The 23,110-nt window shown below is 41.4% G+C and overlaps 2 protein-coding genes across 3 annotated transcripts in view; both read right to left on the reverse strand.

The window, feature by feature from the left end:
• Positions 1–23,110, reverse strand: part of LOC133137501 (C-type lectin domain family 4 member E-like) — a 104,469-nt gene that overhangs the window by 28,554 nt on the left and 52,805 nt on the right. The gene's annotated exons all lie outside the window — the stretch shown is intronic.
• Positions 799–22,670, reverse strand: LOC133137504 (CD209 antigen-like protein E). 2 transcript variants are annotated; one of them, XM_061255822.1, is made up of 7 exons: positions 22,535–22,670; positions 16,540–16,665; positions 15,854–15,922; positions 15,375–15,449; positions 13,140–13,276; positions 1,953–2,065; positions 799–1,517 (listed from the first exon to the last, which is right to left on the reverse strand). In XM_061255822.1, the coding sequence occupies exons 1-7, from the start codon at positions 22,608–22,610 to the stop codon at positions 1,355–1,357; spliced, it is 759 nt and encodes a 252-aa protein (XP_061111806.1). In that variant the 5' UTR covers positions 22,611–22,670; the 3' UTR covers positions 799–1,354. The 2 variants fall into 2 exon arrangements, with proteins under 2 accessions (XP_061111806.1, XP_061111807.1); XM_061255823.1 differs by lacking the exon at positions 15,375–15,449.

Consider the following 23,110-nt stretch of genomic DNA (forward strand, 5'->3'; position numbering starts at 1 on the left):
GGACTCATGCATACACACTCACACACATACACAATTTTAACATTAATGAATAATATGACAAGAATAAAAATACGTTTTATGATTATTAAAGAGTCCGATAGCATAAATATATTTAAAAAATATGGTATAATTCCTGGATGACATTGAACATATATAATGTTTAAGTTAATGAGAATGCTAGTGCCTGAGATCCCTGGAGAGAGATATCTGTTAAGAAACTCCTCATGACAGCAAAGTGAACAAAGCCAAAGAACTGACGCATTGTACAGACGCTATGGAACACTACATGTCATTTCGCATGCGCTCTTATCCAGAACGACTTACAATAAAGTGCGAATCAGAACCGGGGACAAGCGCGTTGAAGACCATAGAGGAAAGCACAGTTCCAAGTCCTCGAGTGATCACATTAGATAAAACTTGAACCCTTGAAGAATAAATGAACTTTCCAACTAGCACGGTTGGCCGCTAGAATACCCCTAGAGGGCGCCAGGCACTCGTAGCGTCACCTCTCTAGAGCGCCTGTCCCATACCTTCTCCAGTCTGTGAGTTTATGTCAGTCAGAGAAACCCATGCGGGTTCCATATAAGTGACCTAATTTTGGAATTCTTCCGTATTCAGCTGTACATGACCGAGACAGTCAGACTGATTTGTCATTTTTTAAAACAAACCATAGTTTGTAAAAAGAAGCAGATTACATGAAGTTCCAAAACATAATTTTAGTAGGAAATAATAATTTTATGAAGGTGACATTGGTCTGCAATAGACTTAAAAGCTAATAACACTAATAAGAAACAATGAGAAGTTTAAAAATATTTAATGAAAAATTGTATAGAATCAAAAGAGAGAGATGGTCAACTGGGTGTCAATGCGGAAAAGGCTTTTGGCAGACTGGAGAATGGAGTTTTCTGTTTCATTCATTACAGGCATTTTCCCCATTCTAATGGTGGATGTGAACATTAACTGAAGCTCCTGACCCATATCTACATAATTGTATAGATTGCACTGCTGCCACACAATTTGCTGATTAGATAATCACATGAATTACACACGTGTAATAACGTAAAAATGTTCCTAAGAAAGTGCCCGGTGAGTGTATATTTGCACACAATAATCACAAAAGTTAACAAAACACCAAGGCTCAAAATGTATAAACAAAAAACTTTGCTGGTGCAGTAAAAACTATTTATCTTCCTGGTTAAACTTCCTGGTTGACCTTTGAGTCACACCATCTCAATGACAAAATTACAAAGAGTTCTTATATGAAGTAACATAAAATACACAATTTAGCTACCAGAAGGTACTGTTAACATTTAACAGTTATTCACTGAATGTGTGCCATGACTACCTGATTAAGTCAAATTCCAGGCTGTCTTTCACAGACAAATTTTTTTCTTTTTCCACAGGAAGCATCAAACCAGAGATGTAAATTTCCGTTATGGTCCCCTAGACTGCCGCAGTCTTCCCCGTTCGGGTCCCCGCCCCCGGTCCAGTTGTCCGGTTCCTTTTGAAACCAGTGCCTAGATGCAGCAGAGACATACATGACAACCCTCCTCAGTAGGGGGCAACCACAAGCCTGCAGATGTGAACCATTAAACACAGTTAATCTCTTCACCCTCCGGAAACCAGCCACCTACACCACCCGACAAGCCCTAGAGTGGAACCCACAGGGGAAGAGAAAAGGAGACCGCCCCAGAAACAGTTGGAGGAGAGATTTCCAGACAGGGATGTCTGGGAGTGGGCACAACTGGGGAGACCTCGAAAAACCTGCCCCCAACTGAATGAGATGGAGGACATTCGTCAGTGGCCTGTGCTCCTTGAAGGAGCCAAGGGCTTTAGAAGAAGAATAATCTTTTAATTCCAGCTCCTACTCTCCTGTCTTTACTTCATATTCTCGCTTGTCCTTACAGAGCTGCAGAGTAGCTGGTTTTGGATCTCACGCTAGAGTGGCTTACTGGGTTCCGTGGTTGTCGACAGTCGTGTTGTCCACCCAGACCCAGCGTCCCTCTGTTTCCCGGTCATTCAGCCCGATCCAGTGTGTCTCATGAATACTGGACGACAGAAAATCCTGCTCAATGAAGAAGAGGAATGTTGAGATGATTTCAGCTAGCTTTGCCTTCATGCAATGTTCACCTTGTGATGAAACCAATATAACAATGCATATTATTTGTGACAAAAATATACAGTGCCTTGACAAGTATAAAATTCTTCTACAGCAATGGTAAAAACTGATATGAAATTATGTTCGAAAGTGTTCGGTTACAACTATTTCTGCTAATGGTGGTGCAACCAGTCAGATTAAGGGAGCATTTGCTTTTTAACATAATAATAAAAATGTGTTTTGTGTTTACTGTAGGAACTACAACTTTCACATTCCCACAGGACAATTCCGCGACGTCCACCCCGCATGACGTCTAGCTTGGTTCAGCCAATCCCGTCGTGGCGGGAGCAATAAACTTTCCCGTATAAGAGCAAGACACGTTCTTGGGATCTCTCTTCTGTTCTTTTGTCTCTTCTGCTTCACCTTTTGCTTCTTCTCTTCGACGCACCCTTTTTGGCCATTCGCTTCAGCTCATCTGCTCCGAGACTCGGACAGAGGCTGAATGCTGCACAGCGCACTACCAGGCCTACGGATACACCCAGTTACCTTGCGGTAACTTCGTGGCCTATAGCGAGTGGAAACTGGTGTACGCGGAACGCTACATCAGTTTACCCCTGCAAAGCTCACCAAAGAACAACAGCAACAAACTTTTCCACCCGGAAAAAGGACCAACGAACATCCTTCCAGCAACCGAGCGGACCAGACGACAACGCGCGGCTAAGACGCCCCAGCCTGCGCATCTCTCCAGGACACACATTCACAGCACTATCGCGGCTCCTACAAGGACAGCACGTCTTTTGGATCCAATGCGTATGGACTCAGTAAGAGAACAAACATTCAGGCATAGCCAGTGTTAGCTTAGTCTTAAGTCTGTTTTTGTGAATCTGTGTTTCCATATTTGCCGTCTTATCATTGGAATGTATTTTGTTAGCTATATATGTACGTGAATTGATTTGCCGTCTTTTGCGCATATATAGAGTAAACTACGCAAGTAGTCTTCTCACAGCTAACAATAACTAACACACCCAGAACTCTAGCTTACCTAAGCTAGCTACTCCCACTTTCACCTTTCCTTTGTTCAAGCGCCACACACACGCACACACACGCACACACACACACACATACCCAACTAAATTTCCTTACTAACTTCCTGTTAGTTTATCTGTTCTGTGTTTAAAATATATATAAATATATTTTATTAAACCCCGGTGTCCGTTTTGGAATCACATAGACATGAGAGCCGAGTTAAAGCAGTCTTTCAAAGAACTTCCAACCTTCAGGTTAGGGGTATGTTTAATCATTAATATTGGTTATTTTAATTATTAATTAAAATACAAAATTTTTGGTTAGATATTTCTGATAACAGTAATTTTATGACACTGATTACTTTTTTTAGCACTTATACTGCTACATAACATTAACTGGCGCCCCGGTTTCGTAGAGAGTAAAATCCCTACATTATTTGGCGGCCCGTGCGAGGACCCCACATAATTTGGAGCCCGTGCGAGGACCCCTACATATTTTGGTGCCCCATGTGAGGAAGACTAGCTTTGGCTCAAATTTCATGTCTTGTGACTTCATAACAAATTCCCCTTCCTAATTTGGAGCTCTGCGTGAGAAAGACGAGCTTTGGCTCATATCAAATCATGTGACTCCAGAACGAATTCTCGACATTCTTTGGCTTTTCTCAGCTAAATAGCCAGAAGTGCAATTTTCTGTAAAGACCACTAGATGTCACCCTTATACCATTTTTGAAAGCCTGCATGAGCCGCTTTCTCAATACACTGCCCCCTTGTGTAACATTGTGGCATTACATTCGTAATCTTACACGGTAGTTTGTTGATTGGCATTTACCTTCCAGTATAATACGTATTATCAATAATAGTATTATAAGCTGTACTCTATTATTAATTCAATGCGTTGTTAAAGTAATATTTAATAATAATTAATTTAATTTTACTTTTAAATTCAAATTTAATTGTAATTTCAACCTGTCACATTCTGGTGTTTAGGATTAATGTGATCAGCATCACAGTTCCTATTTTACAGTCTGAATATCCACCATATGTTAATTTTGCTGTTGTTGCATTGCAGTACCGCTAGTGCTCCTCGAGTCCCTGTGTGATGCTATAGCTACCTTGTACTATAGTTAGAGAATATTCAAAGAGTGTTTTTAAATTCTTTATCCTTCATCACAACTTGTATGTTGGATTGTGATATTGGGAAACAATTAATTGGCAACTCTTAGGAGTTCAAGGCCCTTGTCAAATTATTAACTTCAAGAGTACCCTCTTAAGTTACTAATTCAGCTTTTAGCTTTATTTGGCTTGAGATATGGAACCCATATCTATTGATGAGTACCTTTCCTTTTTAGCCCATGGTTTAGCACCTGGCTACATAGCTTTCCTGAATCAGATGAACCTCACTGATTGTAGGAAATAAATGTTCTCCTTAATCAACGAGAAAGGTCACTCCCCCAACCATTCAAAAGACCCAATTCTCAGTTGTCTGGTCTTGAACTTTGCCAGACAGGTTTGTCTTGCTCTACAGAGCAACAAAACCCTGGAATCAGAGATGGCATACCTCAAAGGACAACACACTAGTGTTTTTCTTGAGCTTCAAAGTGTTGGCAAGAAAGCAGTTCAATACTTGTGTGATCTGCATTCAGCCGAATCAGATCTTAATTCCTACAGAGAGGAATTATTTCAGTTGAAGAGTGGATGCCACAAGCTACCACATCCACTCTCCTCTGTAAACCTGCTTTCTCAGGCTCGCCCAACTCCAGCTTCTCCTGCTTCCTCCTTAAACTGCAAGGCGGGGAAGGGGGGGTCACAAATTGATTCGGGTTTGTCAGATCCCGGTTCCACAGCTTGCTCTGATGGAGACTCGTCAGTCTCCTCAGATTGCAGTGCTGTTGACCACCCATGCAATGGTTTGCCCACCTCCGCAAGGGAGAAACAGTCAGGCAAGTACAGGACTGCACCTTCCATACCCACCCCTCTCGTGAGGAGGTCAGGGAACCCTCCCGTGGACACGGTAGAGGAGATCTAGCGTTATTAATCAGGCACACAAAAAGCAACGCTAATCGCGCTAGCTTTCCCTTTATAACTGAGAGGATAGGTGATAGCTCTGTACAGTACACTGACAGCGACAATTCATCTTCTGCCAACCATTGTGAGAATGACTGTTTTGTAGCTCCGCCCCCCAAACCAAACCGAGGACGTCGAGCTCTGCATGAAACGCATTCTCATTCAAATGCGATTTCAGTCTCTCCTTCTCCAAACAGGCGGACTAGTGCAACTTCACATGGTCTTCGCTTTGAGGAGCTAGAGGCCATGGCGAAGTATGTCCACATATTGTAGGGAAAAATTCACAGAACGAAAGATCTCCCTCCTAAAAGCATGATAACCAATCACAAGTCAAAATCAGACTCCACCTTAGTGAGCAACTCTCTCAACGATGTGTGCTAAAAGTTTATCAATATATCTGTATTAAAGTATGATATGTACCCTGTATAGTTTCAAACTGATTAACTGCTAAATTGTGCTAGAATTACACAGCAGCCAGCTGGCTGTGAAAACTGAAAACTGTTGAAATGAGAGCAAAGAATGCTATGTACATTTACTCCCTTAGAAGAGAATAATTAATCAAATGTTTAGTATGTCTGTATATTTTCAATGATTACTGCTGCTTAGTTCGTCTTATAAAAGCGAAAGATACAGAGTGACGTGTATGGATGACGTGTTAGAGGGAGGGCATCCAGAACTTTATGAGGTCTGGTAGTTTGCCAAGAGCAGGTGCGGGGTGAAGTGAGGACACGTAGTTGGCAGAATGCCCTGAACTTTGTACAGAGTTGGCAGAGCATAAGGACCATTGGCAATTTGCCACAGTGACGTTGTGGGAGGAACGTTGGGAGGAGTTACGATAAGAAAAGTGTGGGTGATTTGCCAGAATGAGGTTTGAGGAGGAGTTGTAGGTGGAGTAACTGTGTATAAAATGGGTGTACAAATGCCAGTCGGGGTTCAGTTCTGGAGAGCTGATCCGGCTTTATGCACGTGTGCTAATAATAATAATAATAATAATAATCTGATTTTCCTGAAGATCTTGCTGCCGGGTGTCGTCTTTTTCCCTTGCGAAGATGTTTTTCGACAAATTGAAGATTTGGACTCTGTCGTTTCCTAGACACGACATTTGGGGGCTCGTCCGGGATACGAAAGAGAAGCTCCCGGCGACTGGAGACCAGGGCGGAGAGTACTTTTTGATAGGCTGCAGCTTATCAGGGAATGAAAGTATTCAAGGACTCTGATCTCCTCTCCCGGACGCCGGAGGCAACATTCTCTCGTATAACTAACCCGGCAACTAAATTAAGGGGAAAAACGTAGCAAACTTTTCAGGAAACGTGCGCACGACGAACTGTGAGTAAACGGTGTGGGAATTTATTAATTGTGTTGGAAAATGTTTTTTTAAACAGAACTTGTATTAAGTCTAAAAAGTATATCGATACTGCGGAGTGAAGTTATATTGTTGCTGCTAACGGTTTTAAGTTGTTATGTGATAAGAGGTGCCAGAGACTTGGAAGGAAAGAAACCCAAGAAGGGGATCCTGCAAGATATATCTAGGTAGTTACCTCAAGGTGTGAAAATTGCTGATAAGAGAAAATACTGTTACGCTGTGCTGATGCTTCGAAGGCTTGTGCGAATATAATGTTGTATTGAGGCAACAAAGGTAAAAATAACACTCTGCTGATGCTTAGAATGCTTGTGCATGTGTGGATATAATGTTGTATTGAGACAACGGAGGTAAAAATCGTTATTTATGTATGTGTAAGATAGGAAACGCAAAGGGTGAATAAAAGTATTAATGGGAGAAAATACAGGCTCTGGCGGAAAAATAAAGATAAAATATATAATAATATAGATAATAATAGGGAAAATAAAGGTTAAAGACATAATAATATAGATAATAATAGGCGGAAAAAATATAAATAAATAGATAATAATATAAAAGTATTATGGGAAGTATATGAAAATGAAAAAGGGAAAGAAAACTGCGATTGAGATAATAGCGGGGGAGTATCTTGAATGTATACAGGAGATAGAAACTATCGCCGATAAGTGGAGGCAAAAGAAGAACTAAGAAAATGGCGGCAAAATGGCCGTTTGATAAGAAAAATCTGCGGAGGAGAAGGAGAATGTAATGGCGGCGGGTAGAAACTGAAGCGAAGAGGCGACTCCGCCTCCGTATGAGGTGTGGCCTTGGGAAGGAGGAGTGTGGAGAAGGGGGGCCAAAACAGGTGCAGAGGGACTTAGCTGGGTGATACAGAACTATATATATTTTTTAATAAAACAAGAACAACACAGAAACCCATACGGTTTCGCGATAAGGAGGAGCTCCCCAAAACAGTAGGGCCATTATTAATTAGGGTTGCTGTACCTCGATACATTCCCTGGTCCACTCAGGGCATGCAACATGTAATAACAAATCTCCCTGAGCTACAGAATGGAGTGAGCCACTGGTTCAAGATGCTGGAGGAGGAGATGAGCGGCCGAATCTTGGCTGTGGGGGGCCTGAAGGCTCTCCTGGGGAAGGTTGTGGGGATGGAAACAATGCTGGACATATTCGAGCAGGCTGGCGTTGTCAGAGCCCAGATGCAAACCTACAGCAGTGGACAGTGGGCCATTTGACAATGTACGTGCTGCGCAGGTGGAGGCTGATAACCGAAAGGGACGCACAAACAGATCCCATAATGCCGTAAAGCCATACGGGAGGGGATGTCACCAGGAGTGGGGTGCCGCCTCGATGAGGTGGTGGGACTGAACACCATGACACACAGGGAGTTTGTGGATCATGTGGCGCATGCTGAAGAGAGACAGCGAAAAGATGGAAAAAAGCTGGAAGATCAAGCAAAAGACATTCAAAGAAAACTACTGTGCAGCTGAAGGAGCTGGAAGCCAAAGAACAAAAGCACCCCCCACACCCGAACCATGGAGCAGCCCGATGGCGCCCCGCCAGCGGTGGTCTACAACTTCTCCGGCATCCCTCACCCAATGGCTATGCAAGGTAATATACAAGGGGGGAACTACAAATGGGTGGGAACCAAATGAAGGGAGGGTCAGGGAATGGTGGGCAAACCAATCAGTGGAAAGGGCAGCAGAGTCAGCGCAATTTTGATGATGCTGGTAGGGGTAGTATTTATGATAGCTGGTATTTATCTGATTCTAATTGGAGTAGATAATCAAAGTAAAAATAAAAGTAAACTTGGTGAACTTAGACAGAGTAGTAACACATAGAGCCAGACGCCTTCCTAAAGCTTCTTTGTCTCTTTTTATTTTCTTGCTCGTGTGAGCTTGTGGGTGAGGGACGTTGTCCCCGGTATTTGTATTTTGGTTTGTGTTTTTTCCTGAGCTGCGTCTCATGGTTCTTTATTTCCGTGCCTAGTGTTTTTTCTGGGTTGTATGTTGTTATTTTGGTTGGGGTGTTCGCCCTGTTTTTTAGGGTCACTTTATTCCAGCTTACAGCTGGGAGTGCCAGAAGCACCAACAGTGCCCCAGCGGACCCAGTACGAGAATTGCAAGCTGGCTCACCAGTGGAGGGACGTGCAGACCACATCCACTGGTTGGAAGATCAAGCCAGCTCACCAGTGGAGGGACGTGCAGACCACATCCACTGGTTGGATCCAGGAGCCCACCTGTTACATGGACTATGGCAATTCCTCGTGCTACGAATCAACATGTTAACAAAATTAAAAGAAGTGTGTGATAATTTTAATAGTTGAGTCACTTAGGATAATACATACAGCTGTGATACGGCTATGGCCAGTCAAATTACGCGGGATGCACTTGTGCAGAGAGTGTTGGAGGAACCATGGAAACGCTGTTAGGCTGTGAGTCTGAGACAATTGGATGCTGCTATAGCAGCAGGGGATGTGCAGGAACCCAACTTAGTATGGTGCATTAGCCAAGGGAGATATTCGGGGCCATAGGTTTTGACCCCGAAAGGGGGGAATGTAGGGAAAAATTCACAGAACCAAAAATCTCCCTCCTAAAAACATGATAACCAATCACAAGTCAAGACTCCACCTTAGTGAGCAACTCTCTCAACGATGTGTGCTAAAAGTTTATCAATATATCTGTATTAAAGTATGATATGTACCCTGTATATTTTCAAACTGATTAACTGCTAAAATGTGCTAGAATTACACAGCAGCCAGCTGGCAGAGGGGGGGGGGCGTCTTGAACTGTGTAGACCAAACTGTCAAGGACACGGGCAGAGCAAGATATGACTTTACAGCTGATTTCTCCGGGACTCTCAATGTTTTATGCCAGAAGTGTATCTATTTGACCTAGAACATTAATTATAGCTGAGCTTATGAAAACGCAAGAAACCACAGTGAAAACTGTTGAAATGAGAGCAAAGAATGCTATGTACATTTACTCCCTTAGAAGAGAATAATTAATCAAATGTTTAGTATGTCTGTAGATTAGAAAAGTATATTAGAAGTGAATATTAATGAAATGTTTAGTTTGTCTGTATATTTTCAATGATTACTGCTGCTTAGTTCGTCTTATAAAAGCGAAAGATACAGAGTGACGTGTATGGACGACGTGTTAGAGGGAGGGCATCCAGAACTTTATGAGGTCTGGTAGTTTGCCAAGAGCAGGTGCGGGGTGAAGTGAGGACACGTAGTTGGCAGAATGCCCTGAACTTTGTACAGAGTTGGCAGAGGGCAGAGCATAAGGACCGTTGGCAATTTGCCACAATGACGTTGTGGGAGGAACGTTGGGAGGAGTTACGATAAGAAAAGTGTGGGTGATTTGCCAGAATGAGGTTTGAGGAGGAGTTGTAGGTGGAGTAACTGTGTATAAAATGGGTGTACAAATGCCAGTCGGGGTTCAGTTCTGGAGAGCTGATCCGGCTTTATGCACGTGTGCTAATAATAATAATAATAATAATAATCTGATTTTCCTGAAGATCTTGCTGCCTGGTGTCGTCTTTTCCCTTGAAGATTTGGACTCTGTCGTTTCCTAGACACGACAATATTTGACCCCAAGGACTCCGAATATAACATTCAGAGTTACTTGAGAGAAGTTGACTACTGTCTCTCGGATCTGCCCAGGGCAACCGATCGAGAAAAGGTACGACTTGTATGGAAAACCTCTACCAGAGAGATCCATACATTTATGGAACAACTTCCACCACAGGTTCGTTCCAGCTATCACAAGGTTTGTGAAACGTTGGTAGCTGAGTACCTGCCACGGTTTGATCAGGCCACAGCCATGCATGCCTGCATCCCTGCGTCCAAACTCATGTTTCACTGTTTTCAAGGGGCCAACATTCAGCCCTTGAATTAAGAAATGAAGCCCAAATGGTCTGGGACACTTTAAGGATTGTGCCCAGGAACGAGGTATTGGAAACAGCTAAGCACGTTGTTCCAACCAAGCCCGCCGGCACTTCCCAAGTTGCCCCATTAAAGTCTAATGGCTCAAAACAACGGCATGTGAGTAAGTTCCCGGTTAAGAGCCACCGTGGTCGCTTCTCACACTCTAATTCAAGCCGGAATTGGAGAGAAGACCGACCCGGTAGGCCCAAGCCTCAGAGTCACCAGCATGACTCTGATAGAGAAGATACCTTGTCTGAAGAGAGCTTCTTCAGTTTCTCTGAAGACAACTAAAGCCTCTAACCTTTGTTCAGTAGTGTGTATGCCTTGAGTAACCACTCCAAAGAGCTATCTGGTCTTGTTCAACCTCCATCAAAAGACTGAATAAGACTGATCTATAGCCGTGGTCTCCTCACAGGCAGACTCCCAGCTGAAGCTTTGACCACTTTCTTTTGCACACCTTTCCTACCAAAGGGGGGTGGCAAAATAAACTGGTAGTTTATAGCAGCCACTTAGATTTGCATGTAGCAGCAGCAAACGCAGATCGTAAGTAGGTACTGTAGAGTTAAATCCGACACCTGTTATAACTCGTAAACGTTCATTGCTTCTTTCTACACCTACTGAACCATTGTAAAGTATTGCATGTAGAAACTACAGTGTAATCTTTACAAGTATATTGCCACACCCCAGTGTGCCTTACTCCAGCTCTTCCCCAAGTACGACAAGACCACTTGTGAGCTTACCTCATTTAGAAATGAGACCACCTCTCCATTTCCTTCCTGATGACACAGCCATAAGGTTAAGCTTGGATACAGAAATCGGTGAACTAACAAAACGACTAACCCTTTCACCAAGGTTTCTTATGTTTTGTGACAATGTATTCACTGTTTGACCTTAGTGTTTCACATTGTTTGTATCATGTGTTTTAGACCAGTTTAGTTAATTGTTGATAAATGCCTGGATGTTTGTCAGTCAATTGTGAACTGTGTACCGAACAAATGTACTTGACCTGTGGACTGTGGACTGTGAACTTTTGTGCTCTCAAGGAACACTGGCTTCAGCCGCATCCTGAGACCACAGGGGGGATGTAGGAACTACAACTTCAACATTCCCACAGGACAATTCCGCAACGTCCACCCTGCATGACGTTCAGCCAATCCCGTAGTGGCTGGAGCAATAAACTTTCCCGTATAAGAGCAAGACACGTTCTTGGGATCTCTCTTCTGTTCTTTTGTTTCTTCTGCTTCACCTTCTGCTTCTTCTCTTCAACGCACCCTTTTTGGCCATTTGCTTCAGCTCATCTGCTCCGAGACTCGGACAGAGGCTGAATGCTGCACAGCGCACTACCAGGCCTACGGATACACCCAGTTACCTTGCAGTAACTTCGTGGCCTATAGCGAGTGGAAACTGGTGTACGCAGAACGCGTACATCAGTTTACCCCTGCAAAGCTCACCAAAGAACAACAGCAACCAACTTTTCCACCCGGAAAAGGGACCAACGAACATCCAACAACGAGCAACCGAGCGGACCAGACGACAATGCATGGCTAAGACGCCCCAGCCTGCGCATCTCTCCAGGACACACATTCACAGCACCATCGCGGCTCCTACAAGGACAGCACGTCTTTTGGATCCAATGCGTATGGACTCAGTAAGAGAACAAACATTCAGGCATAGCCAGTGTTAGCTTAGTCTTAACTGTTTTTGTGAATCTGTGTTTCCATATTTGCCATCTTATCATTGAAATGTATTTTGTTAGCTATATATGTACGTGAATTGATTCGCCGTCTTTTGCACATATATAGAGTAAACTACGCAAGTAGTCTTCTCACAGCTAACAATAACTAACACACCCAGAACTCTAGCTTACCCAAGCTAGCTACTCCCACTTTCACCTTTCCTTTGTTCAAGCGCCACACACACGCACACACACGCACACACACACATACCCAACTAAATTTCCTTACTAACTTCCCGTTAGTTTATCTGTTCTGTGTTTTACGTTTGTTTAATAAATATATTTTATTAAACCCCGGTGTCTGTTTTGGAATCACATAGACATGAGAGCCAAGTTAAAGCAGTCTTTCAAAGAACTTCCAACCTTAAGGTTATTGGTATGTTTAAACATTAATATTGGTTATTTTAATTATTAATTAAAATACAAAATTTTTGGTTAGATATTTCTGATAACAGTAATTTTATGAGACTGATTACTTTTTTTTTTTAGCACTTATACTGCTACATAACATTAACTGGCGCCCGTAGAGAGTAGAGAGTCGTAGAGAGTAAAATCCCTACGTTATTTGGCGGCCCGTGCGAGGACCCCACATAATTTGGAGCCCCGTGCGAGGACCCTACATAATTTGGAGCCCGTGCAAGGACCCCTATATTACCCAGGTTCCCTTTGTCTAATATTACATTTTGTGTAAAGATCTGAAAACATTCAGTGTGACAAATATGCATGCAATAATAGAGCAAATACTTTTCACTGTACCGTACGTCTAAAAAATAAGCTTTTCAAAAACCCTTCCATAACCCTTAGTAAGTCTCAAAATATTGTCTGCTTGCAAACATTTTTTAAACATTTGACTACATTACATGATTGCCAATTCTGACACTGTCCAATGACATGTGACATGATTGGTTGGACCCTTTTTCTTTTACCTGTTCCTGTTGGTTCTTTATAATAACCAGATGTGACCCTTTTGACATGCAGTACTCCTGACTTTGAAGCCAGTTCATCTTCTCACTGGAGAATAAGTAACAGCTTCCCTGGTGTATTGTCCAGCCTGCATCTTTAGCTATGTGAAACAGAGACAGAGGGCCACAGTTCAGTATAGTACAGCAACATCTGCTAACATTACATAAACTCAACATTAAATGAGGATAATGCAGACTCCGCTTACTGCAACACACAAATGCAGTGTCAGAGTTTACATAGTGATGTACATCCGTTTGCTGTGTTTTATTGAAAAGTGACATTGACAAGTGCAGCGTCTATCTGAAAAGTAGAGCATTTAAAGCAGCTACGCAAAAACAACAACAGCTGAGGTCCTTACACAGAGACACATAGACACCCTGCTGTAAAATCCCGCTTGACAATTGAGCAAGTCAAGCTGGTCCTAAGCTGGTATAGCTGGGTATCAGCTGGCTACAACATACAACATAGCTTGAGCTTGAGCTGACCAAACCATGTAAAACTGGAAGCTGGTCTGAACTGGTCAACCTGTTATCAGCTGCTTCAAAACTTGCTTGAGCTGTCTTTTTCTAGTAGGGCAAATCAAAATGGTTTCAGTTCCCTATTCTGTGAATCTTCTTCGAAATACAAAATTACCACAGGTCACACACAGTAGTGGCATCTGCTAACATGATATCAGCTCTGAATTGATTGAACATAATATAACCTCTGCTTGCTGTGATATAGAAATGAAGTGTTAAGTGTTAGAGTTCAGGTTGTGATGTTCATCTGTTTGCTGTGTTACACAGAGACACACCATCAAATTAAACCAGAAACCAAACTGGCTTTAGTTTATGCGTGTGACTTCTTCAAAATACAAAAATGCAGAGTGCGTAGAAATACAGACGCTGTCAAAAGAATGTGGTGACTAATATTCTTTTCAAACCAATTATTTTCTCTGAAACCTTTAGCAATGCGCATTCATGCAAGATACTGTGTTGTAGAGAAACCTCAGTATAAAACAAAATAGGTAAAAATGGATGTATCTCAGATGTGTTTTGTTCCCCTCTGATTAACAAGGCCTCTCAAAAATATTAGAGTGCAGTTTTCTGGAGTCACCTGGGGTGGAGGGTCTCAAAGTGAGATCTTTTCAAAATCTCCTGGTGGCACCCCTGCTTCCCAGTGCTACACTAACAACTTCTTCTCAGGGTGGTCAAGAGAGAAAACAAACCCCAAATGTTACTGGCACACCAACTGTGACCTTAGAACTATAAAGTTCTAACTGGCATCATTGTTAGTGTCATAAATACGTTGTTTATAGGGCACTATATATATGTCTGAAGTTTTACACAAAAATAATGTTTAAAAGTATAAAATAAATAAATGAATGAAGAAATAAAAAATGAAAAACTTAGAAGATTGTATCAGCTTGGAGCCCATCTCTGAATCTCAAAACCACTCTTGTAGAACTTATAGAACTTATTATTCCAAGGTTGGCCTGTAGTGTAGTGGTTAAGGTACATGACAGGGGCCCACAAGGTCAGTGGTTCAATCCCTGGTGTAGCCACAATAAGATCCCTTGAGCAAGGCCCTTAATCCTGCATTGCTCCAGGGGAGTATTGTCTCCTGTTCAGTCTAAAAATCAAATGTAAGTGGCTTTGAATAAAAGCATCAGCCAAATGACATGTAATTTAATGTAAAGGTTATGCAATTTCGACACCATTTCAAGGAATTCTTTAAAGAATTCCCCCAACAAAGTTCTGATGAAACTCACTACTGTAATAGGAAATAGTTCTCAATGCATCTCTATGCTTGACTTGCAGCTCGTCCAAATTTCTCCTAACGTCTGATGCTTCACATTAGCATTGGGCAGGAAGTGCACTTTCACAATTAAGTCTTTAAGTTGCGGTTCTACTGATGAAGTTTATTGTGGCGACATTTTTCTAAAGCACTGTTAAAAGTGCCAGGTGTGAATTTTAAGCAGCAACGAAACTGCCAAAATATAGCTAAATATAGGTGTGAGTTTCACACATAACCCTCCTTATACTTTCCCTAATTCAATTTATGTCAGTCATAAGTCTCTCCTGAATAACAAAAAGAAAAAGATAAAAATACGTTTTTCCACAGAGATGAAAGCTTTTTCATGCAAATTTCCTCATTTGGCTTCAAAGGGTTTAAAAAGAAAAGTACTGTCAATAAAGGAATGCTATAAGTTCACTTACCTCTGTAAGCAGAGGTCTGTAAGTCTGTTAAATTCTTGTATCTGAGCAGCAATTCCTCCAACTTTATTTCAGTCCCTGATTCACAGGAATATAATTCAGCCTCACATTCTCTTACTTCCTTCAGATTATTCATTCTTCCCCATTTTGATTCCATTATTCTACCATTTCCATTGCATTATTATATTATAGTATAATATTGTGCATATGTGAAAGAAAAAAACAAACAAACATAGTATACAGTGTCTTCAGAAGGTATTCAGACCCCTTAACATTTTGCAAAAACCTACACCACTCATTTATATAAGTATTCAGACTCTTAATTCAGTACCGTAGAAGCTCATTTGTCTTCTTGGGTAAGTCTCTACAAGTTTTGCACACCTTCAGAATATACCCAGAGTACAGTAAGAGCTGCAGTTTGTAGATGTACATGTTCTTCTACATGTGTGTATTCAGCTACTGGTAAGCTGCTTTAGACTGACCCGCTAGGCTGACGGAGAGTGTACGGTTCCTTTCCTCCAGGGAGTCTGATCTGTTGCTTTTCTGAACATCTGTGGGAGAAAGGCAAATAGAGTTAAGAAATGATAGAAATTTGAACTTGAATAAAATTAATGGCCCTTTGTTTTATTTTGACAATTATTTCACCTAACTACCTCCGGTGTAGCCACAGTAGCCTTATGTGAACTGCAACAGTAACAAAGGCTCAGTATCTTAGAGTTCAGAGGGCTAAGCAAAGTTGTTGCCAGGTTACCAAGATGCCAGTGCAAGACCTTAAATAGTATGTGTATGAGAAGCATTTTGATCATTTTTCTTCTTTTTATTATTATTATTATTATTATTATTATTATTATTATTATTATTATTTGCAGTAGTAGCAGTAGTAGTAGTAATAGTTGTAGTAGTAGTAGTAGTAGTAGCAGCAGCAGCAGCCGTAGTAGTAGAAGTAGTAGTAGTAATAGTTGTAGTTGTAGTAGTAGTAGTAGCAGCAGCAGTAGTAGTAGTAATAGTGGTAGTAGTAGTAGTAGTAGTAGCAGCTGTAGTAGTAGTTGTAGTAGTTGTAGTAGTAGTAGTAGTAGTAGTAGTAGTAGTAGCAGCAGTAGTAGTATTATCAGAGTCCTGGCTTTTGGGAGGGATAGTTCGGTAAGCTGGTAACTGATGTGACACTCACACAGGATCCCAAGAGCAATAAGGCCAGCCAGCAGAGCAAGGCAGAGCACCGCTAGCAGGACCAGGAGGTGCCTGCAGGGGGCGCCACTCTTCTCTGCTCCTGACGGGGGAGAGGAGCCTGTGTGTTCTGTACACAACAAACAGGAGAAAAGCCTTAATCTCAGTGTTATAGCCCACCATTAACAACTGCCAAACAGATAACACCATTACAGCCAGATCATCAGAATATTACACCAGATCAATCAATTAGTCTTTCAATCAATCAATCAATCAATCAATCTATCTATCTATCTATCTATCTATCTATCTATCTATCTATCTACAGTGCAGTACTATGAGGTTTAAGTGCAGACTGTCTCCTTAGAGGATATGTAAATCCATATTGAGTGATCTGTGTATGAATTGCATCACTTTTTATACACTTTATATATTTTATAGGACCAAACTAATTGGACAGTTGCTTTCTCAGTTGTTTCTGATTAGTCAGATGTACTCAATTGCTTCCTTAGTGCAGGCATGAGAAAGTGTTCAGTATCTAGTCTTGATTTTAGGCTTTTGATTGTCTTTGGAGTCCGTTATTAGCATTTGTCAACAGGAGGACCAGAGTTGTCAATAACAGTCAAGGAAGCCATTATGACAACTTTGCTTCACCCTCTGTACTACATGAATACATTAAGGAAGCGATTGAATACATATTATACAATTCATAGATATTATACTTTATATAAACCAAATGTCCAATTAATTTTGCTCCCCTAAAATGGGAGGACTATAAATAAAAAGGGATGTAATTCCTACACAGATGACCCAACATGCATGTACATTATGTTGACGATGGATGCCTGACAGTCTGCACTTTTAACACATATTATATATACAGAGCCAGAAGAACAGCAATTGCACCACTGTCCATGTGGAGTGCACTGTATCTATTGTCAAAATCCTTCTGAAAATATCATTTTTTATTTAGCATTAAATCTTCCTGTTAGTTAATCTGAATAATAATCCATCCATCCATCCATTATCTGAACCCGCTTATCCTGAACAGGGTTGCAGGGGGGCGCTGGAGCATACATTGGGCGAAAGGAATACACCCTGGACAGGTCGCCAGTCCATCGCAGGGCACACACACCATTCATGCACACACTCATACCTACGGGCAATTTAGACTCTCCAATCAGCCTAACCTGCATGTCTTTGGACTGTGGGAGGAAGCCGGAGTACCCGGAGGAAAACCACGCAAACACGGGGAGAACATGCAAACTCCGCACAGAGAGGCCCCGGCCAACGGGGATTCGAACCCCCGAATCCTTGCTGTGAGGTGGCAGTGCTACCCACTGCACCATCCGTGCTGCCTCTGAATAATAATAATAATAAAAATAATAATAATAATAATAATAATAATAATAATAATAATAATAATAATAATTATAAATGTTCTTTATATAGTGAGGGCGGTTTCCTCCGGGTACTCCGGTTTCCTCCCACAGTCCAAAGACATGCAGGTTAGGCTGATTGGAGAGTCTAAATTGCCCATAGGTATGAGTGTGTGAGTGAATGGTGTGTGTGCCCTGCGATGGACTGGCGACCTGTCCAGGGTGTATTCCTGCCTTTCACCCAATGTATGCTGGGATAGGCTCCAGCCCCCCAGCAACCCTGTTCAGAATAAGCGGGTTCAGATAATGGATGGATGGATGGATTTATATAGCGCCTTTACAGAGCCCAAGGTAGCTTAACAAGATTAGAAAATGTAAAAACCGCAAAAACAGTACATACAGGAAAAACAGATTAAAAAGGAAAATCATACAGAGAAGAGTACAGAATGAGGGGCAGACACAAACAAACTTTCATGCAAGGCAAAGGTGGAGCTACAAATATGGACAATGCTTTCTGTGTAGAAATGGTAGGACGGCACTCTCTGCACTAACCTCCACACAGCCATGAGTCACAAAGGCAGGTTAATTGCACGTCCAGACCACATTGTAACACGCAGGGCTAATGCTTAAAAATACCATGCGTCTGCTACTTTTCAAACCTTGCCCGTTTCCAACGGTCAAAAAGTCTTGAAGGTTTTACACGTGTCATCAAAAATAACACGTCTACCTTCACCAAAAATTTTCCCCCATAATCCTGAAGCAGTATTGGGAAAAGCCAAAACCATAGCTTTTGACCCGGACCACCCATTAAATTACTGCTTTCTCAAACTGTTCTTTGGGAGTGACTATGCGGTGAAAAAAAGCTTCAGCAGAAGTTTCATCCAAATGAAACAGATAATGTACATTTTCTAACCCAGTGTTGGTCAATATACTGTATTTTGTAAATTAAATTACAATATTATCATTTCTGTGCAAATATTGATTGCTTATTGGATCTATGCTGGTCACCATGCAACAGATGTGAAAGCAAATTAAAAAGTAATTACTTTTTTCAGTTTATCATTTTTGAAAAGGCACTAGAGGAATATTGATCCTGAGGAGATGTTTTTATATCGGCAGTAGACATAAAGCACTCAAAAACAAAAATATTTTGATATACTTAAGATATAATGTAAAAAAAAAGATAAAGATCATGATATGTGTTTTTAGCAGTAACAGCAGGACAGAAGTGTATCACTGAAACCTACATTAGTAATTCCCTCTTGACTCCTGTTCGACAGCATAGATATCCTGAGATCCTGTTGAAGGCAGGGAGATTTTTAACCTTGTAACGTGTAAGCTTTACCCTCTGTATAAAATCTGTATAAAATGTAAGAAAATACACATCCATCCATCCATCCATTATCTGAACCCGCTTATCCTGATCAGGGTCGCAGGGGGGCTGGAGCCTATCCCAGCATACATTGGGCGAAAGGCAGGAATACACCCTGGACAGGTCGCCAGTCTATCGCAGGGCACACACACACCATTCACTCACACACTCATACCTACGGGCAATTTAGACTCTCCAATCAGCCTAACGTGCATGTCTTTGGACTGTGGGAGGAAACCGGAGTACCCGGAGGAAACCCACGCAGACACGGGGAGAACATGCAAACTACGCACAGAGTCTGATTCTTCACTCATACTTAAGGATAAAAGGCTAGTCATTTGGGAGCCAATAAGGAAAGTGTGAACGTTTATGGATGGCAATAATTTTGTGTCAATTGAATCTTTGACCACAACCATAAAAGTGGTGGTAAAATCTTAACATAATATGAGGGTTCATTGAACATTATATTGCTGATGAAATAGTTCAAGGATACTGACTTGAATTATTACAAAATCCTGCAATGTTTGCTTTCAGAGCCTTGTAACACAATCTGTAAGCAGAATCTCTGAACAACAAACTATCGACTCATGCCTGAGCCGTTCAGCTGGTTTGAAGAGACGCCCACAATCACTTCTCAGTAAAATACAACATAATGTGCTTGAAAACAAACAAAGGAAAGGTGATTAAAAAGTAAAGATAGTCAAGATAGTATTCATTTTAGAAGGGTCCTCAGGGTTTTGAAAATAAAGGCTGTGTTCTCAGTCCAGAACTGCATTTCTCCTTTGAGTAAGCTAAACTCAGGTGGCCTGTAAGGTAAACGACGGCGGTTCGACTCCTGCTGTAGCCACAATAAGATCCGTACAACCATGGGCCTTTGAGCAAGGCCCTTAACCCTACATTGCTCCAGGGGAGGATTGTCTCCTGCTTAGTCTAATCAACTGTACTTTACTCTGGATATGAGCATCTGCCAAATTCCATTAAGGTAATTCATGTAATATAAAGTCCCCTCCAAAAGCATTGGAAGAGCCAGGCCAATTCCTTTGCTTTTGCAATACACTGAATACATTTGGTGTTGAGATAAAAAGACCAACCATTTTTTAGGTGGGCAATTGTATTGGAACAGAGAGTATTTAAGTAAATTAAAGTAAATAGCACTTAATATTTGGTAGCATATCCCCGGCTTGCAATAACTGCATCAAGCCTGCGACCCACAGACATAACAAAACTGTTGCATTCTTCTTTTGTAATGCTTTTCTTTACTGCAGCCTCTTTCAGTTGTTGTTTGTTTCAGGGGGTTATTCCCTTCAATCTCCTCTTCAGGAGGTGAAATTGGGCATGCTGAATTGGGCTACGGTCTGGTGGTTGACTTTGCTAGTCTAAAACCTTTTTTGAGGTCATTGTCTTGCTGCATGATGAAGTTCTGTTGTGTCTAGGAAACGACAGAGTCTAAATCTCCAATTTGTCGAAAAACATCTTCACGAGAGAAAAGACACCACGGCAGCAAGCTCTTCAGGAAAATCAGACTTTATTTAGCACAAGTGTATAAAGCCGAACCAAAAACATGGTACTTTTCACAGCATAATAATCATTTTTGGTACTGAAGTGGAAAGTACCAAAAATGATTATTATGCTGCAAAAAGTACCATTCATATTAACAAACAATGGCGAGTTTGTTTAGTGACTGGTTTCGGGCAAACACTATCTTTACGTTACCTGGCTCCACCATGTCGAGTGGATGCTGCTGCAGGGCACTCAGTTTGTGTGACAGCTGCGTCAACAAGAACGTCGAAGAGGGAGGGGCGGGGGGAGGCTTGTGAGGTGCGGTCTCGCAGAATTACAACTCAAATGCAATTTTCGGGCATTACTACATGCCTTTAATTGAGAATTGATGCCATGGGCCACATTAAAAAACTGAAATGTAAAATTAGAAAAAGAAATGAATAAAAAATGTCTTTCAAAAAGTGCACTTATCTGGTCAGAGGGCAAAAGGGCAGGTGCTTGAGCACTCTTGGGGTCTATCTGTGCACGTCCCTGTCTTGGTCTCATCAGTCCATAAAACTTGCAGAACTTTTGTGGCTCATCTCTGTAGTTCTTTGTAAATTGTAATCTCACCTTCCAGTTCTTTTCAACTTTTTTGGCGTAGTTTAAGTCTTTTTCGAATGGTTGATTGAGATACCTTCACCGTTGCCCTGTGCATATTGTTTCTGATGTTGGTGACTGATGTTTTGTGGTTATTCTTCACAGCTCTCACAATATTTCTGTCATCAACTGCTGTGGTTTCAACCAGATTCAACCTGATTTCTGTTGCTCAATATATCTGCGGTTTTTCTGAACATTCTAAGTTGTTGCACAAGCTATCCGCAATGTCTGTGCAATGGCTCTATTTCTATTTTCTAGGCTTGCATTTATCTCAAAAAGAGCTCTCTGGTCTTCATGTTGGTTTATCTTTTCCAACACAAATGTAAGAACCAAGAGTAGACTCTCAGAACTATTTAATGTCTAATCAATCAATCTAACAGGACACATATGGGCAACAAGAAACACCTGTCAGTCACATGTTCCAATACTTGCTCACCTAAGAATTGGATGGTCTATCATAAAAGGCGATATGTTCTTAGTTGTTGAACAAATCTACATTTACATTACATTTTACATTTTAGTCATTTGGCAGACGCTTTTAATCCAAAGCGGTTCTTCCACAGGTTAAAGCATCACATCCATTACTAGTAAAATATACATGAAGCGCTGTTCTAAACAAAAAATACAGTCATCGTAAGTGCAGGTTTTTTTTTTTGGGTTAGACAAGAGGGATATCAGGCTGAAATAAAGGCTGAAATTTTGATCTGTCGTACATCGTTTGACCTCAAACTCAATTGCCTTCAGTGTATAGCAAAAACTAAGGATTTGACCTCGCTGTTCCAATACTTTTGGAGGGGACTGTATAGTACTCTATATAGTTGCCTAAAAGGACTGTGATAATTTCACTAATTTACAAATAGAATAAGTAGTTTTTTTTACAGAAGTAGTTTTTAAAGCATGATTGCAGAGGGAATTTAGCCATTTAAAATAATATACATAGGAAGACTGTTGAACAAATCACCAAAACTATTTTCTGTCTACCGTTCCGGGTTTAAATGCTACCTGTGTAACCTCCAATTTCTCCACAGGAGCGGACCAAGCAAACAGACACCAAGTGTATTTCTTTACAGAATTGTATGAGGCAGGGCAAAAAAGGAGGGGAATCTCACCTTTGAAGAAGCCTGAATCTTGCCTCCCTTCCAGGCGAGAGAACGCTATTTCAGAGTTGCGGTAGATGTTGTCCATTTCACAGGCTGGGCTGGGAGATACTACAGCTGGGACACTCTACCTTTCTGAACTAAGGACTGAGCAACTGAGTGCAAAAACCACAACATATTCATTATGAGAAGTGAAACCCCCGTGGCTGGAAGTGGCTGCATGCTCTATAAGAATTGCCACTTACAGAAATATTTTTAAAACGAATGAGGAAGCTACCAATACACATACGCCACTGTTCAGTTAGAAAGTTAGAAATCACCAAGAAAAGTTTATGCTTTTGAAAGTTGATTGAAAGTTGATGAAATGGATTGATGATGTCTGTTATATAAAGTAAATAGCAAACTAGCTAATGCTACACAAGCCCAGTAATATCTATGTCATTAATCAAGAGATGTCCAAGAATGACTCCTGTATATTTGGGTATCCACTGTTAGCCACGGCTCAACGGGCATCTGGGCAGCATTGTACTGTGAACATGAGGGCTTTTTGGGCTTTTGTGGTCTTCATATTACTCACACACCCCATGT

The sequence above is a fragment of the Conger conger genome, chromosome 9 (assembly GCF_963514075.1).
Source record: "Conger conger chromosome 9, fConCon1.1, whole genome shotgun sequence".
Taxonomy (NCBI): domain Eukaryota; kingdom Metazoa; phylum Chordata; class Actinopteri; order Anguilliformes; family Congridae; genus Conger; species Conger conger.

Excerpts from the sequence above, each read along its gene's own strand:
- LOC133137504 (XM_061255822.1), bottom strand. The coding sequence starts at position 22,610 with ATGGACAACATCTACCGCAACTCTGAAATAGCGTTCTCTCGCCTGGAA. Across the intron at positions 13,277-15,374 it reads ACAGACCTCTGCTTACAGAG|CTAAAGATGCAGGCTGGACA; the intron begins GTAAGTGAACTT and ends TGTTTCACATAG. Across the intron at positions 2,066-13,139 it reads TAAAGAACCAACAGGAACAG|GATTTTCTGTCGTCCAGTAT; the intron begins GTAAAAGAAAAA and ends TTCATTGAGCAG.